The sequence below is a fragment of the Myxocyprinus asiaticus genome, chromosome 42 (assembly GCF_019703515.2).
Source record: "Myxocyprinus asiaticus isolate MX2 ecotype Aquarium Trade chromosome 42, UBuf_Myxa_2, whole genome shotgun sequence".
NCBI lineage: Eukaryota > Metazoa > Chordata > Actinopteri > Cypriniformes > Catostomidae > Myxocyprinus > Myxocyprinus asiaticus.
In genome coordinates, this window is record NC_059385.1 from 37,729,308 (window position 1) to 37,746,115 (window position 16,808).

Below are 16,808 nucleotides of genomic sequence, written 5' to 3' on the forward strand. Positions count from 1 at the left end.
TTGACCATGTGAACAAAACCAGACCTGTCACATTTAAACTGACCAATCACAGATCATCTTTTAACCCCTATTGTCCTTAAGTTTGACAACTATTTGCAGACCCACAATACACAAACACCTCAGTCTATAGGCTGATAGATCACTATCACCACCCTATGTGTGTCTTGGAATGTAAGAGGTCTCTTTATGCAAGGAAATGAGGGTTGTATCACAAAAAAATATATATTTCTTTGCTAATTTTCAATACTACACATCCGTTTGAAGAGAGTGAGATCTCAGCAAAACAGATGATAAGTGTGACACCCTCTGCTGAGATCGAATTGTTTGAATCAACTAATGTGATGCGACTTTAGTGACTATCACTGCAGTTCTTCTGAAACTGTGGGGGATTCGCTCTGGAATAATCTGTCATATAAAACTACCTTCTGATAATTTTGTATAATGTTTAGATTGGCCGGCTGTAATCTCACTGATGGGTGCTGTGAAAGTTTGTCTTCAGTTCTACAATCATCAAACTCTCTGAGAGAGCTGGACCTGAGTAACAATGACCTGCAGGATTCAGGAGTGAAGCTGCTCTCTGATGCACTGAAGAGTCCTCGCTGTACACTGGAGGTAATAAGGTCAGTGATTTTCAGTAGAAATAATCAGACATTGAAACAACAAATGGCCATTTAGTGACTGTCACAACACTTCTTTTCTAACTGTGGAGTATTCACTCTGGAATAGTTTGTTGTATAAAACTACTTTCTGATCATTTTGTTCTTTGTTTAGATTTGCAGCTTGTATATTCACTGGTCATTGCTGTGAAAGTTTGTCTTCAGTTCTACAATCATCAAACTCCCTGAGAGAGCTGGACCTGAGTAACAATGACCTGCAGGATTCAGGAGTGAAGCTGCTCTCTGATGCACTGAAGAGTCCTCGCTGTACACTGGAGATACTGAGGTCAGTGATTTTCAGTAGAAATAATCAGACATTGAAACAATAAATGGCCAGTTAGTGACTGTCACAACACTTCTTGTCTAACTGTGGAGTATTCACTCTGGAATAGTTTGTTGTATAAAACTACTTTCTGGTCATGTTGTTCTTTGTTTAGATTGGCAGGTTGTAGATTCACTGATGAGTGCTGTGAAAGTTTGTCTTCAGTTCTACAGTCATCAAACTCCCTGAGAGAACTGGACCTGAGTAACAATGACCTGCAGGATTCAGGAGTGAAGCTGCTCTCTGATGCACTGAAAAGTCCTCACTGTACACTGGAGATACTGAGGTTTGTGTTTGCAGATTCATTACTACATTGGAATATAAGTAATGAATATATTGTGGTTCATAGATTCTCTATGGGGTTCAGGTCTGGTGAGTTTGCTGGCCAGTCAAGCACACCAACACCATGGTCATTTAACCAACTTTTGGTGCTTTTGGCAGTGTGGGCAGGTGCCAAATCCTGCTGGAAAATGAAATCAGCATCTTTAAAAAGCTGGTCAGCAGAAGGAAGCATGAAGTGCTCCAAAATTTCTTGGTAAACGGGTGCAGTGACTTTGGTTTTCAAAAAACACAATGGACCAACACCAGCAGATGACATTGCACCCCAAATCATCACAGACTGTGGAAACTTAACACTGGACTTCAAGCAACTTGGGCTATGAGCTTCTCCACCCTTCCTCCAGACTCTAGGACCTTGGTTTCCAAATGAAATACAAAACTTGCTCTCATCTGAAAAGAGGACTTTGGACCACTGGGCAACAGTCCAGTTCTTCTTCTCCTTAGCCCAGGTAAGATGCCTCTGACGTTGTCTGTGGTTCAGGAGTGGCTTAACAAGAGGAATACGACAACTGTAGCCAAATTCCTTGACACGTCTGTGTGTGGTGGCTCTTGATGCCTTGACCCCAGCCTCAGTCCATTCCTTGTGAAGTTCACCCAAATTCTTGAATCGATTTTGCTTGACAATCATAAGGCTGCGGTTCTCTCGGTTGGTTGTGCATCTTTTTCTTCCACACTTTTCCCTTCCACTCAACTTTCTGTTAACATGCTTGGATAAAGCACTCTGTGAACAGCCAGCTTCTTTGGCAATGAATGTTTGTGGCTTACCCTCCTTGTGAAGGGTGTCAATGATTGTCTTCTGGACAACTGTCGGATCAGCAGATTGTGTAGCCTACTGAACCAAACTGAGAGACCATTTGGAAGGCTCAGGAAACCTTTGCAGGTGTTTTGAGATAGTGAATTGGTGGGTTTTTGTTAAATGTGAGCCAAAATCATCACAATTAAAAGTTTCACAATTTGAGTTGAATTACTGAAATAAATGAACTTTTCCACGACATTCTAATTTATTGAGATGCACCTGTACAGTTCAAAATGATCACAACATTAATTTTTGACTAATTTGTGAAGAACTCAAGGAAAACTTCCTAACATGTTCAGATATTTTATGTATTTATATATCATTTTTTTATGTACTGTATTTATATATCAATATTTATGTATTTGCTCTAAAATGTTGTAAGAATAACAGCCATTTAAACTAAACAGCTATTGTACCCAAGTAGATTCGAAATGTTTACTGCAAAAAGTAAAATTTTATCATCAAAAAATGAAAGCATGTTTTCCACAAAGTAAAAAATAAAGGAAGAATGATGTCTCCTCATAGGGCGGCACAGTGGCTCAGTGGGTAGCACTGTCACCTCACAGCAAGAAGGTCCTGGCTCAACCGTGCCTTTCTTTGTGGAATTTGAATGTTGTTCGCATGGGTTTCCTCCGGGTTCTCTGGTTTCCCCCACAGTCCAAAAAGACATGCAGGTTCAGTTAAATGGAGACCCTAAATTGCCAGTAGGTGTGAGTGAGAGTGTAAATGTGTATGTCTGTGTGTGTTGCCCTGTGATGGACTGGCCACCTGTTCAGGTTGTTTCCCTGCCTTCGGCCTGAGACAGCTGGGATAGGGTCCAGCACTACCCACAACACTGCATAGGAAAAGCAGCTATAGAATGGATGGATGGATGTCTCCTCATATTATGAAAATGTTTCTGTGAATCAATAGAAAACTACAACAAACACACCTCAAGTGCAGTTTACAAAAGCAATCATTGTAGCCCTTTAATACAGTAAAATATAAACCTAAATTAACAATTTTAAAGGAATTTTGTTCCTTGATTTTTTTCCATGTTATGGTTGATATTTGTATGGAATTGTGAGTTGTGTATTTTTAAATGTTTAGCTACTGTAATGTTTAAATTTTGTACGATTGTTTCCCTTTTCTGTACATTATGGATGAAAGATAGTTATAAACAAATTCTTTTAAAGACAGAAAACTAAGCTTTGACTAAATTTACACTTGTATTCATACTCCAACAACTTAAAGACATGACATGATTTCCGGTAAGGGAACACCGTGATGCTCACTGGTTTTTACGTTGCATTCTGGGATTTTTGGGGAGTGACTGTTTCAGCACACTGGAACAATTTTGTGATTCAAATCAAATCAAAATCAAATCACTTTATTGTCAAACAGCCATATACACAAGTACAATGGTGTGTGAAATTCTTGGGTGCAGTTCCGATCAACATAGCAGGCGTGACAGTAATGAGACCGTACCAATTTACAATAACATCAAATTAACACAGCACAATTTAAACATCTGATATACACATAATTACACTCAACAATATACAAATAATAACATACACTGTACATTATACAATATGCACTATATAGATACACATTATTCAATAAAAATAAAAATATATAAAAAAGTATATATAGTAGTATATATAGAATGTACAGTATTGTACTGTATTGACATTCAGGCTGTCGGTTGATAGACAGTTGTTAAGAGAGAATATAATATAATAATAATATAATTTATGACAGCCCGGTGTGAGATATAAGAGTAAGGGTAATAAAGTGCAGTGCTGATGTATTTTGATCGTGGGAGATCAAGAGTTCAGAAGTCTGATTGCTTGGGGGAAGAAGCTGTCATGGAGTCGGCTGGTGCGGGTCCTGATGCTGCGATACCGTCTGCCTGATGGTAGCAGTGAGAACAGCCCATGGCTCGGGTGGCTGGAGGCTCTGATGATCCTCCGAGCTTTTTTCACACACCGCCTTGTATATATTTCCTGGAGGGAGGGAAGCTCACCTCCGATGATGTGTCTGACAGTTTGCACCACCCTTTGCAGGGCTTTGCGGTTGTGGGCGGTGCTATTGCCGTACAAGGCGGAGATGCAGCCAGTCAGGATGCTCTCTACAGTGCAGGTGTAGAACCATGTGAGGATGTGGTGGTTTATTCCAAACTTCCTCAGCCATCTCAGGAAGAAGAGGCACTGATGAGCCTTCTTCACAACGACTTCAGTATGGATGGACCATGTGAGTTCCTCAGTGATGTGGACACCAAGGAACTTGAAGCTGCTGACTCTCTCCACTGGTGCTCCATTGATGGTGATGGGACTGTGTTCTCTGTCTTTTCTTCTGAAGTCCGCCACAAGCTCCTTTGTCTTACTGACGTTGAAGGAGAGGTTGTGCTCCTGACACCAGTGTGTCAGAGTGTGCAGCTCCTCTCTGTAGGCTGTTTCATCATTGTCAGTGATCAGACCTACCACCGCCGTGTCATCAGCAAACTTAATGATGGCATTGGAGCTATGTGTTGCCACACAGTCATGTGTGTACAAGGAATACAGTAGTGGGCTGAGAACACAGCCCTGTGGGGCTCCAGTGTTGAGGGTCAGTGATGAGGAGATGTCGCTGCCTATTCTAACCACCTGGCGTCTGCTTGACAGGAAGTCCAGGATCCAGCTGCACAGCGAGCTGTTTAAGCCCAGAGCCCTGAGTTTCTCATCTAGCTTGGAGGGCACTATGGTGTTGAATGCTGAGCTGTAGTCTACAAACAGCATTCTCACATAAGTGTTCTTTTTTTCCAGGTGGGAGAGAGCAGTGTGTATTGTAGATGCAATGGCATCATCAGTGGAGCGGTTGTTGCGGTAAGCAAACTGCAACGGGTCAAGGGAGACAGGCAGCGCAGAGCATATGTAATCTCTGATTAGTCTCTCAAAGCATTTGCTGATGATGGGGGTCAGAGCAACAGGACGCCAGTCATTTAAGCAAGTTATTTTTGATTGGTTTGGAACAGGCACAATGGTGGATGTTTTAAAGCATGTGGGGACTACAGACAAAGAGAGGTAAAGGTTAAAAATGTCCGTAAAAACACCAGCCATCTGGTTCGCACATGCTCTGATGATGCAGCCCGGAATGCCGTCTGGACCCGCGGCTTTGCGGATATTCACCCGTCGGAAGGATCGGGTTACATCCGCTACAGAGACGGAGAGTGAACTAACCTCTGTAGCTTCAGCCGCGATAGCTCTCTCCGTGAGGACGGTGTTATTTCCCTCAAAACGAGCATAAAAAGTATTTAGCTCATCCGGGAGAGAGGCAGCGGTGTTCATGGTGGAGTTTTTATTCCTTTTAAAGTCCGTGATGATGTTAATTCTCTGCCACATGCTTCTAGAGTTGGTGGTGTTAAACTGTCCTTCAATCTTGCTCCTGTACTGGCGTTTTGCGGTTCTGGCTTGTTTATGCTCCTCCGTGTTCCCGGAATTAAAAGCGGAGGTCCGCACATTAAGTGCCGCGCGAACATCGTTATTTATCCATGGTTTCTGATTCGGATAGATCCGTATTGTTCTGGTCGGAACCACGTCCTCCACGCACTTTTTGATGAAACACATTACGCTATCAGCGTAAAGCTCGATGTCGTCATCAGAGGTGGACCGGAACATCTCCCAGTCCGTGTGATCAAAACAGTCTTGTAGGGTAGAATCTGATTGGTCCGACCAGCACTGGATCGTTCTGAGGGTGGGTGCTTCCTGTTTCAGTTTCTGCCTGTAAGCGGGCAGAATCAGAATGGAAGAGTGGTCCGATTTGCCAAATGGTGGGCGGGGGAGGGATTTGTAGCCATCCCGGAAGGTAGAGTAGCAAAGGTCCAAAACCCGTTCCCCTCGTGTGTTGAAACTAATGTGCTGGTGGTATTTTGGTGCGACTGATTTTAAACTGGCTTTATTAAAGTACCAGGTCACAATGAACACGGCCTCAGGGTGCGCGGTTTCCTGCTCACTTATACTCCCATACAGTTCCTTGAGTGCCCGGTCTGTGTCGGCTTGTGGCGGGATATACACAGCAGTGATAATGACCGCTGTGAATTCCCTCGGTAGCCAGAATGGTCGACACAGAAGCATGAGAAATTCCAGATCAGGAGAGCAGAAAGACTTGATAGAATGTACATTCATCTGATCACACCAGGATTTGTTGATCATAAAACATACGCCATCACCTCTGCTTTTACCTGAAAGGTCTTTCGCTCTGTCCGCTCGGTGCACAGAGAACCCCACGGGTTCAATGGCTGAGTCTGGAATCTCCGCAGACATCCAAGTTTCCGTAAGGCAGATAATGCAGCAGTCCCTTGTATCTCGTTGGAAATAGATCCGCGCTTTCAGCTCACAGAGCTTGTTATCCAGAGACCGAACATTTGCCAGTAGAATAGTGGGTAGCGGGGGTCGATTTGTGCGGCGTCTTACTCTGATGAGAACGCCGGCTCTGTTTCCCCTTTTCCTTTTGCGTTTCCGCGGCCGTGCTGCCCAGACAAAGGGCTCCGCTTGCGTGTTTGTAAACAGCGGGTCGGCATTGAGAAATTTGAAGTCCGGTTTACGGTGTGAAATTGCTGAACCAATGTCCAAAAGTGTTTGTCTGTTGTAGACAATAAGGCAGACAACATCCAAGACACAAAACAAACAAAACACTACTATGCTGTGTCGGAGCTCGCAACGCAGCAGCCATACTCAGCGCCATCTTTGTCTCCCTGATTGGGACAACCCTAGAAATGACCGACACCCTGACCAGTGCCCTGACTAGTAAACTAGGGCTGACTGAGGCGCACCATATGAGTTCAGTCACCGTGCACTTCAAAGATCTTCACAGTCACTAGGGCCTGCTATATAAATGTTACATGCACACAAAATGAGCAGTTAAATGTGCATATGTAATTTCTCACGCACACATCAGGATTTATGATTTTGCTGTAAATATGTGTGCACCATCTGGACACTCTTTACTGTGGTTTGCACTCTTTTACTGGTGTGTGTGAATTGGCAACTCAAACTGGTCAAGTAATGAACTCAACAGACTGATTATAACTAGGAGTGTAACAGTTCACTCATCTCACTATTCAGTTTTCTTCACAATACTGGATTCATGGCTTAGTTCAGTTCACAATACTTTAAATGCCTGAATCAAGAAAATCTTTATTACTTTTTAAACATTTGCAAAACAGTTCCCTATCTGTCACTCACTCGACGTTGTGTCGATGTAGTGACACAAGGGGTCACTCTTGGGAGCCTGAGACATCTCTGGTCTTTGATAAAAGGCCAATGAAAATTGGCGAGTGGTATTTGCATGCCACTCCCCCGGACATACGGGTATAAAAGGAGCTGGTATGCAACCACTCATTCAGATTTCCTCTTCGGAGCCAAACGGTCATGCTCACTGAGCTGAATTCCCATGACTGTTCATTCACCTCTGCTGGATCTGACGGCGCATTTCAGCGGCTTCTCCCTCCTCTGTACTGGTGCACTGCAGAGAATGCCCCTGGGCGATTCGGCAGAAGTAAAAAGAGGATATTTCTCTAAAAGTGTATATTTCTCTAAAAGAGTATATTTCTCTAAAAGAGAGGCACACGGAACATCTTTTTAAAGACGCGTCTTTTTAAAGATGCCTTTCCTTTGTGTGTTATTCCTGGTTGTGCTCGTTATCTCTCACCTTCTGACGGTCACGATCGCCGTCTTTTGTGTCTGGGCACTGCTCATGTGGAGACAGCGTTCGTGGATGGGTCATGTACTCATTGCGAGGACATGTCCATGGCAACAATGCGGTCACGGCTTGCCTTCGTAAGAAAGCAAGCCACCCCAGAAGCACCCCACCTTGGTCCTTCTACCCACGGATATGAGGCCAGTGCGGCTAGCACTGGGGGCGATTTGGGGACCCCAATGGGACCACCTCCACCGGGTATCCCCCCGCAGACTTCCCATTCCCCAGCATGCTCGTCTGCCCCAATCGGGCTTCCGGATGAGTCCGCCGGCTCATCTCACGGCGAGTTCGACCTCTTATTCGGAGCCCGCGAAAGTGATGAGCTCTCGAGCGCAGCATTAGAGAGCGGGCTCGTCCAGTCGGACGCGGAAGACTCAGCTGGGCTCCTCCCTTCGGGTGCAGTCCCCAGTCACAGGCTGACGCGGAGATGACGACATGCTTTCCCGGGAAGCCGCGAGTGTCGGGCTAGAGTGGATCTCTCCACTCTCCCCTGAACCCTTGCGGCTCGATTATTGGTTCCTGGGCTCGCAGCGCCTCTCAAAGCCATGCCCCTCCCCGTTCCTTTCTTCCCGGAAGTGCATGAAGAGCTGACAAAGTCGTGGAAGGCACTTTTTACTGCCTGGTCCCGATCTTTTCAGCTTCCCCGCCCTCACTACCCTCGATGGTGGGCGGCCAAGGGCTATTCGGCAATCCCCTGGTGGATAAAGGTGCTCGGGTGCACCTATGCCTGCAGAGCGCCACCACCTGGCGTGTGTGCCCAAAGCCCCCATCCAAGGCCTGTAGGTTTATGTCATCTCTGACGGCCAAGGCCTACGGTGCCGCCGGACAAGCTGCCTCCACCCTGCACGCCATGGATCTCCTGCAAGTCTGCCAAGGCATTAAAGGAACTGCACGAGGGTAGTTCCACCCTGGGATTGATGCAGGAACTGCACTCGGCGACCGACCTTGCTCTCCGAGTGACGAAGGTCACGGCGCGGTCTCTCGGGCGGACGATGGCCACATTAGTGGTCCAGGAGTGCAAACTTTGGCTCAACCTAGTCGAGATGGGTGAGGCCGACAAGATACAGTTCCTTGCTGCCCCCATCTCCCAGGCTGGCCTATTCGGCGACACGGTCAAGGACTTTGCCCAGCAGTTCTCGACGGTGGAGCAGCAGATGGAGGCTATCCAGCATATCCTGTCATCCTGTCCCCAGCCCTGTCATTGCTGTGTCTGGTGTGCACTTTGCACATCTATTTGGATCGCATGCAGAGCTTTAGGATCTCTGAGCAGCTCTTTGTCTGCTTTGGTGCACAGCGGGAAGGAAGCGCTGTCTCCAAGCAGAGGATCGCCCACTGGCTCATTGACGCCATAGCTATGGCATATCACGCCCAGGATGTGCCGCCCCCAGTAGGGCTACGAGCCCATTCTACCATTGTTATAGGCCCTGGCCAGGGGTGCCTCTCTAACAGACATTTGCAGAGCAGCGGGCTGGGCAACACCCAACACCTTTGCAAGGTTCTACAACCTCCGGGTGGAACCGGTTTCGTCCCAGGTAGTGGCACGCAATACAAGCAAACAAGCCTGGGATAGCTGGCCGGGTGTATCGCTTGCACATAGTGCCTTTCACCTCCTCTGAGCTGAAGACATGCGCCATTAATTCCCAGTAGTGTTCACAAACTATGTCCCCTGGTTGACTTCCTCCGAGCCCTGTGACAGCCGAGTTTTCAGAGAGACTCGCTGCCGGCCCAGTACACGTGCTAACTAAGAGCCCTGTTCTGGGGTAGGTGCTCCGCATGTGGTGGTTCCCTGTAAGGTAACCCCATGCGATGTATGTCTTCCGCTAATTAGTTTCCCTGTTGGCAAACTGCATCTTCCTTGGGCAGAGCCCCCTCTGCCACAGTCTCCATGTTTGTAGTAACTCCTCCCCCGTTGGGTAGGATCTACAATGAGACTCTCCACATGGTTGGCAAGACCATGTGACATATTTTCCACTTAAATATCCCTCCTCTCTTTGGGCGAGGTGTGGTCTCCGCAGTGTCCTCCCCTTGGGAGGGACACCCCAACTAGACCTGGCGGCCCAGTCGGATAATCCCCCTTCTTTTTTAGGGAGTGGAAAAAAAGAAGGGGAAAAGATGCCACGACTGGGTTAGCCTGTCTCTATCTTTTGGGTAGTCAACTTGTCCCCAAAGGGCCGTTCGACACTCATAACTATGTTGGGGGAGGTTACGTGTCAGCCTGGTACACTGGCTACGAGGCACATAGTTGTCTGCCTGTCACACACCGCCAGTTCACGTAACACAGTTCAGCCAGTTGCGGCATTTTTTATAGGGACCCCTAGTGTCACTACATCAACACAACGTCGAGTGAGTGACAGATAGGGAACATCATGGTTACTTGCGGAACAAGACATTGTGTCCCTCCTGCCACAACGCTGGACTACCCGCTGAAATGTCCGGGACCTTGTCTCGGATCCTCAGCATAAAACCTGAATGAGTGGTTGCATACCAGCTCCTTTTATACCCGTATGTCCGGGGGAGTGGCATGCAAATACCACTCGCCAATTTTCATTGGCCTTTTATCAAAGACCAGAGGTGTCTCGGGCTCCCAAGAGTGACCCCTAGTGTCACTACATCGACACAACATCTCATTCCCTCCATCAGGGAACGGAGGTTATGCAAGTAACCATGACATTTTCAGTTAACTAGTTATTTCAAAAATATTATACATTTAGGTCTATAAGTAATTGGACAGTGACACAATTTTCATAATTTTGGCTACAGCTGTTTCATCATCAGTTGTGGGCTATTCCCAAGTTCTTTCATTTAAAAATTAAGCAGTTAAAAGTTGCGGACCTTATTCCAAATGTGTAATTTGCATTTGAAATCTGCTGCTGTAAACTCTCATTGTGAGGTCCAAAGAGTGGTCAATGCAACTAAAGCTGGTCATCATTAGGTTGAAAAAAAGAAGACAAATCTATCAGAGAGAATGCAAAAAGCTAAGGAGTGGCCAAATTAATAATTTGGTACATTCTTAAAAAGAAGGAACACACTGGTGAATCACTTCACAACATCAAGCCAAGTCAAGAACATTCTCCAGGAGGTAGGTGTATCATTGTCAAAGTCAACAATCAAGAGAGGATTTCATGAAAGTAAATACAGTGGGTTTACCACAAGGTGCAAACCACTGGTAATCCTCAAGAATAGGAAGGCCAGATTAGGCTGCCAGGAAACATAAAAAGCCTGCCAAGTTCTGAAACATTTTTCTTTGGACAGATGAAACTAAGATAAACCTGTGCCAGAATCAAGGGAAGAGATGGCTTATGATCAAAGCATCACCACATCACCTGTGAAACCTGGTGGAGGCAGTGTTATGGCATGGGCAAGTGTAGCTGCCAATGATATAAAATCAGCTCTTTTAACTTTGTAACATTATGCAGTTATTGAGGCAGGACCTTTAACGTGGTGTGAATAAGAGAAAAAAGAAGCAAACACACTGAATAAATGGATTTTACATATATTAATCAAGAGCATCAATACACTGTAAAATAGTATTAGAAAATAAAGTAATAATTTAAAAAAGATTTTAAAAAATCATGTCAATGTGAAGCAGAATCTCTCAGGAGTGTTTACAGCAATTTGTGGAATCCATGAAGAATTTAGACTGTTTTGGAGGCAAACTAAATAAAAATAACTAAACCATATGGAAAAACTTGTTCATGTTCTCCAGAGAATGACAAGAGATAACAAAATTTCAGTGTGGAGGGCTTGTATATTATTAACTCCTGGCTCGATAATACAGTGATGATCCAAAACATTATGACCACCTGCCTAATATCATGTTGGTTCTCTAAGTGCCGCTAAAACCTCATCGACCTGCTGAGTCATGGACTGTATAAGATCCCTGAAGGTGTCCTGTGGTATCTGGCACCCAAAAACCAAGATATTAGCAGAAAATCCTTCAAGTCCTGTAAGTTGTGGATAAGAATTGTTGGTCCAGCACATCCCACAGATGCTCAATTTGATTGAGATCTGGGGAATTTTGAGGCCAGGGAAAGACCTTAAACTCTTCATCATGTTCCCCAAACCATTGCTGAGCAATGTGTGCAGTGTGGCAGGGCACATTATCCTGCTGAAAGAGACCATGGCCATCAGGGAATACCACTGCCATGAAGGGGTGTACCTTGTTTGCAACTATGTTTAGGTAGGTGGAAAAGGACAAACTGACATCCACATGAATGGCCAGACCCAGGGTATCCTAGCAGATCATTGCCTAGAGCATCACACTCCCTCCAACAGTGACAACTTTCCACAGCGCATCCTGGTGCCATCAATTCTCCAGATAAACAGTGCACACGTACACGGCCATCCATGTGATGTAAAAGAAAACGGGGCTCATCGGACAAGGAAACCTTCTTCCACTGCTCCAAGGTCTAGTTCCGATGCTTACATGCCCATTATTTTCACTTTCGATGGTGGACAGGGGTCATCATGGGCACTCTGACTGGTCTGCATAGCCCCATATGCAGCAGGGTGCATTGCATTGTGTGTTGTGACACATTCTTCCTGTAACCATCATTAAAATTTTCTGTGACTTGTGCCACAGTAGAACTTCTGTTGGTTCGGATCAGACTGGATAGACTTTGTTGCCCTCACACATTGATGAGCCTTGGGCGCCCATCACCCTGTTGCCAGTGTGTGGTTTGTCCCTCCTCGTACCACTGTCAGTAGGTACTTACCACTGCTGACCAGGAGCACCCCACAAGCCTTGCCATTTCAAAGATGCCCTGACCCATAACATGGTTGTATGGCCATAACAATCTGGCACTTGTCAAAGCTGCTCAGGTCTTTTCTCCTGCCCATTTGTCCTGCATCCAACACATTGACTACAAGAACTGACTGTTCAAGAACTGACCATAATAATACCATTATGTTTTTTCTCATCAGTGTAGATTTCATTGTTATGTGTGTTTGTTGATTATCTGATGTTTATTGTTTTTTTTTTTGTTTTTTGTTTTTTTAAGATTATCTGACTTTTGTGTGTTTGTTTGTAGATTATCTGGCTGTATGGTGACAGAGAAAGGCTGTTGTTCTGTGGCTTCAGCTCTGAGTTCAAACCCCTCACACCTGAGAGAGCTGGATTTGAGCTACAATCACCCAGGAGTTTCAGGAGTCAAGCTGCTCTCTGAGAGACTCAACGATCCAAAATGCACACTGGACAAACTCAAGTATGTTGATCTGTAAGACCCTATTTACACCCATAAGCCCGACCCCCAAGTGGTCTTGAATGGACTGCATGGTGAGCGAATGCACTGAAATAGCACTTATAGTCAGTGGCACTTCAAACTCTTCAGAGAGGGGTGACATGAATTGAGACTGAAATGTTTTTCAAATTATGAAACATTCTTTCCCCATTTTATTTAACAATGTACATGCATTCAATAAATAAATGCACTTGAATAGAGAAATATACATCTTAAAAAACAACTTAAATGTAATGTAGATTGCTTCAAAATATCTTTGCTTCATTTTTCCTAACAGAGTGTAAGCGGTCTGTGACAGCCAATCAAATCACGCTGTAGAGTTATGGTACAATGGGTTCTCTCATTCATTTGTATTAGCAGAGTGACAGAAAATCTGACCAATCAGATGTGTTAATTTCACCACGCAAGTTCGCCTTAGTTCCTCCCCCACCCTCCTTCTCAGTTCTCAGATGAAGGAGTTGGAAGGATTGAAGGGGTACCTGCTTAATGCACCGCATGCCACTGCTTATAGCTATAAATTTCTAAAACCTTGAATACTTAAATTCACATGTGAGATACTGTATATTGTTGAGTTTCATTAGAAAGATGACATTTTTGTAATCGTAAAATATGTTATCAGAATTTTATTTTTACAAATTGTTGTCGGAGTTTGTATGCAGAGAACCCAAATGCAGACAGTCGAAGGCTTCTGAAGATCTTTAATTTAAAAAAAGAAAAAAAGACCAAACATAACTCAAAAACCCAGACAAAGCTAATATGGTAGAAAACAAACTACACCCGTGAGAGGGTAAAACATAAAGAATGAAACAAAGTACAATAGCTAAAACTTCCCAAAAATAAAAATGAACCAAAAACAAGACCTAACAGACAGGGAAACACAAGATACCCGATCATCAGGGAAAGAAGAGGAAGAATCCATCACAAGACAAAGCACACGAGGGAAACATCCACCTTATTCTTCAAGCATCTGTCACTTAAAGAATTACAAATATTTAATTAATGGTTTTGCTTATGGCTCTATGTTAAAAATAAAGTGGCTCGCCAAGTGTCTCGCCATTCATCAACACATGATCGTTTAAAACTTTCTAGAGAGAATTTTCCAACAGAAAGTGTGGGTGCAATTGCAAAGCTTGAAGTCAATGACACTGTTTTGATTTCCTTTCTCCCGAATTTGTCGTACAGCCTACTTCTGATGAACAAGGTTTGAAATTAACACCCGCAAATGCAGATTTTTCATGTGGAGTATTTTGCTGATGAACCAGCCACTGTGGAAGGTGACCTGTAAGACTTCTCGGAGTGATATATTACAAGAAATTAGACACAAAGATGCACGTTTGACGAAACGTGATTATATTTTGAAGAACAGATGAAAGAAAAGCAGCATATGCGTGTCTGATTTTATATGTGCGCAGTGAGCTCTGCTGTTCACAAGTGCATTGAAAGCGCTTCTCCTAGACACGCACATTCATAAAGTTCTGGGCCCCATTTCCCAATAACTATTGATCTTAGCTGTTAAGAGCATTTTCTATGAGAGATTTTGTGAACGTTTTATGTATTTTTTATAGTAAATTATTCGTCTGTGGTATGCTCTTTCGAAAAAATGCATCAACCAAAAATTAAAAAATTGGCTCCTTAGTGAAAAAAGGTACCCGACCCCAGTTATAGACTATATTTGTACAAAGTTTAGAGTGGTTCTTTTTTAGTAATTGAACTTCCTCATCTTTGGAGCACCCTTATCTCTAAAGTACCATTTGGCATAGTTTGGTGCAATTTAATGGTTGCACAAAAATGTACCTCAATTTTAAGTAAATAAAAAAAAAATTATTTGGCCAAAGTTAGTATTGTAAAGCATTTTGCACATATTTAAACATTATTTGCATTATATTTACAGTATGATCTGCACAATTTCACAGGTCTTCATGTCAACAAAATATGAGGCTCAGTTCCTACATTAGTGTCACGTAAGACAAAAGTTTGAACTAGCATTGGAAGTAGCCTACTCACTGGGACATTAGTACAGAGGAAAGAAAATGAAATACATATTTTCAATAAATAATAATAAAAAGATTTAAAAAAAACATACCATGAGGTCGAACTGTAGCAGCTGAAGGATAACCAGCAGGTCCTGTTCAGTCCTGGATCAGTCCTGGTTCTACAGGGGTGCATGAGGGTGACATCAAATGTGAAATGGATGTTAAAGCACCCTCAATCAAATAACATTGGTGCATTAATGTGCCTTTAACTACTAGAGCACCCCACGAAATTCAGAAGCACCCTCAGAGATTTTGAACTTGAACCAGGCCTGGTCCTGTTAGATGGTCCTCATTGTCGGAATTTGTGATGGCGAAGAAGGACAGGATATGGTGAAATTCCTAGATGGGCTCCTTCCGAATGTGCTCGACATAGCAGGCCATAAGCTGGAAATCGAGCGAGCTCACAGGATTCCTGCTTGGTGAGCCGCGGAGGGAGGCAGGCCCCAATCAATTCTGGGAAAATTTCTGAGATCATCCAATAAAGATCTTGTGTTGCGTGAGGCAAGGAGTAAAGGAAGGCTTTCTTGGAAAAACCACAGCATTTTCTTGTTCCCAGACTTAGCGAATTTGACGAGAGAAACGTGATCGATACAAGGAATGCAAGAAACTTTTACATCAACGGAAGGTTGCTTTTGCACTGATATTCCCGGCCAAATTGAGAATAGATGCTAAGGAGGGCTGTAAAACATTCACATGCCCACAGCAAGCGATGTCCTTCATAAAGTAAATGGAGTAAGTCATATTGTGGTACTCACGTTGCAGCCGAGTGGACCGGCTCACTGAATATTCAATTGACTGTTTGAGGAAACTGAGCGCTTTGTTTGTGCTTGTTCTGCCTAGTGACTGGAGTTTATTCTGTGGAGTAGCACACCTTCAAGACAGTTTTATGGATGAATCTACACACTCTTTGTACTTATTTCTCCTATTGACTGGAGTTTGTTTTGCAGAGTATTTCTTCCAAAGACATTGGAGAGATTAATGCATACATTTTTCCTTTTTCTGTTTGGGTTTCAGTGGTCACACCAATGTTGGAATGTGGTCTTTATAATCTTGTTTTTGATACACCATCTATTTTTTCGTATATGTCAAAATGTCAAATGTTAATATGAGTGGACTGTCTCTCTCCACGTGGAATGTGAATGGGTTGGGGCACCCCATAAAAAGAAGGAAGGTTGTTTATCTTATTAAGCATAAGAAATATGATATAAGAGAAGGGATGTTGCAAGCCGCTGGCACCCCTCATGATATAATATTGGGAGGAGACTTTAATCTTTTGGTGGACTCAGTCCTTGATCATAGTGAAGCAAAAGTGTGCAAGCCCACTAGAGCAACATTGATGTTTTCACAGGATGTGTAAAAATCTTGGTCTTACAGATATTTGGAGACTTTTGAACCCATCTGGTAGGGACTATAAATTTTTTTCATCAGTCCATAAGATTTACTCTAGAATAGATTTTTTTTTATATATCTAAGTCCCTCATTTCATCTGTTTTTGTTTGCTCAATTGGAAACATTTAATCTCAGATAACGCCCTGGTGTGTTTAGAGGTATTGCCACATATGGAGAAAAATAAATCATATAGTTGGTGTTTTAATGTATCCCTTTTGCAAAATCCTGAATTCCAACAAATGCTAAAGACTGAAATCATTGTCTATATGGAGACCAACTGATCCTCAGTATCCTCTGTGGGCATGGCTTGGTAGG

The 16,808-nt window shown here is 43.7% G+C and overlaps 1 protein-coding gene across 4 annotated transcripts in view; it reads left to right on the forward strand.

Annotated features, from left to right (window-relative positions):
- Window positions 1-16,808, forward strand: part of LOC127432446 (NACHT, LRR and PYD domains-containing protein 12-like) — a 612,890-nt gene that overhangs the window by 560,202 nt on the left and 35,880 nt on the right. For 3 of the 4 annotated variants that reach the window (XM_051683537.1, XM_051683539.1, XM_051683543.1), the window contains 4 exons: window positions 450-620; window positions 772-942; window positions 1,094-1,264; window positions 12,862-13,035. In XM_051683537.1, coding sequence (XP_051539497.1) covers window positions 450-620; window positions 772-942; window positions 1,094-1,264; window positions 12,862-13,035 — 687 coding nt within the window. The remainder of the gene's footprint in view (window positions 1-449; window positions 621-771; window positions 943-1,093; window positions 1,265-12,861; window positions 13,036-16,808) is intronic. The other variant, XM_051683541.1, reaches the window with a different exon arrangement.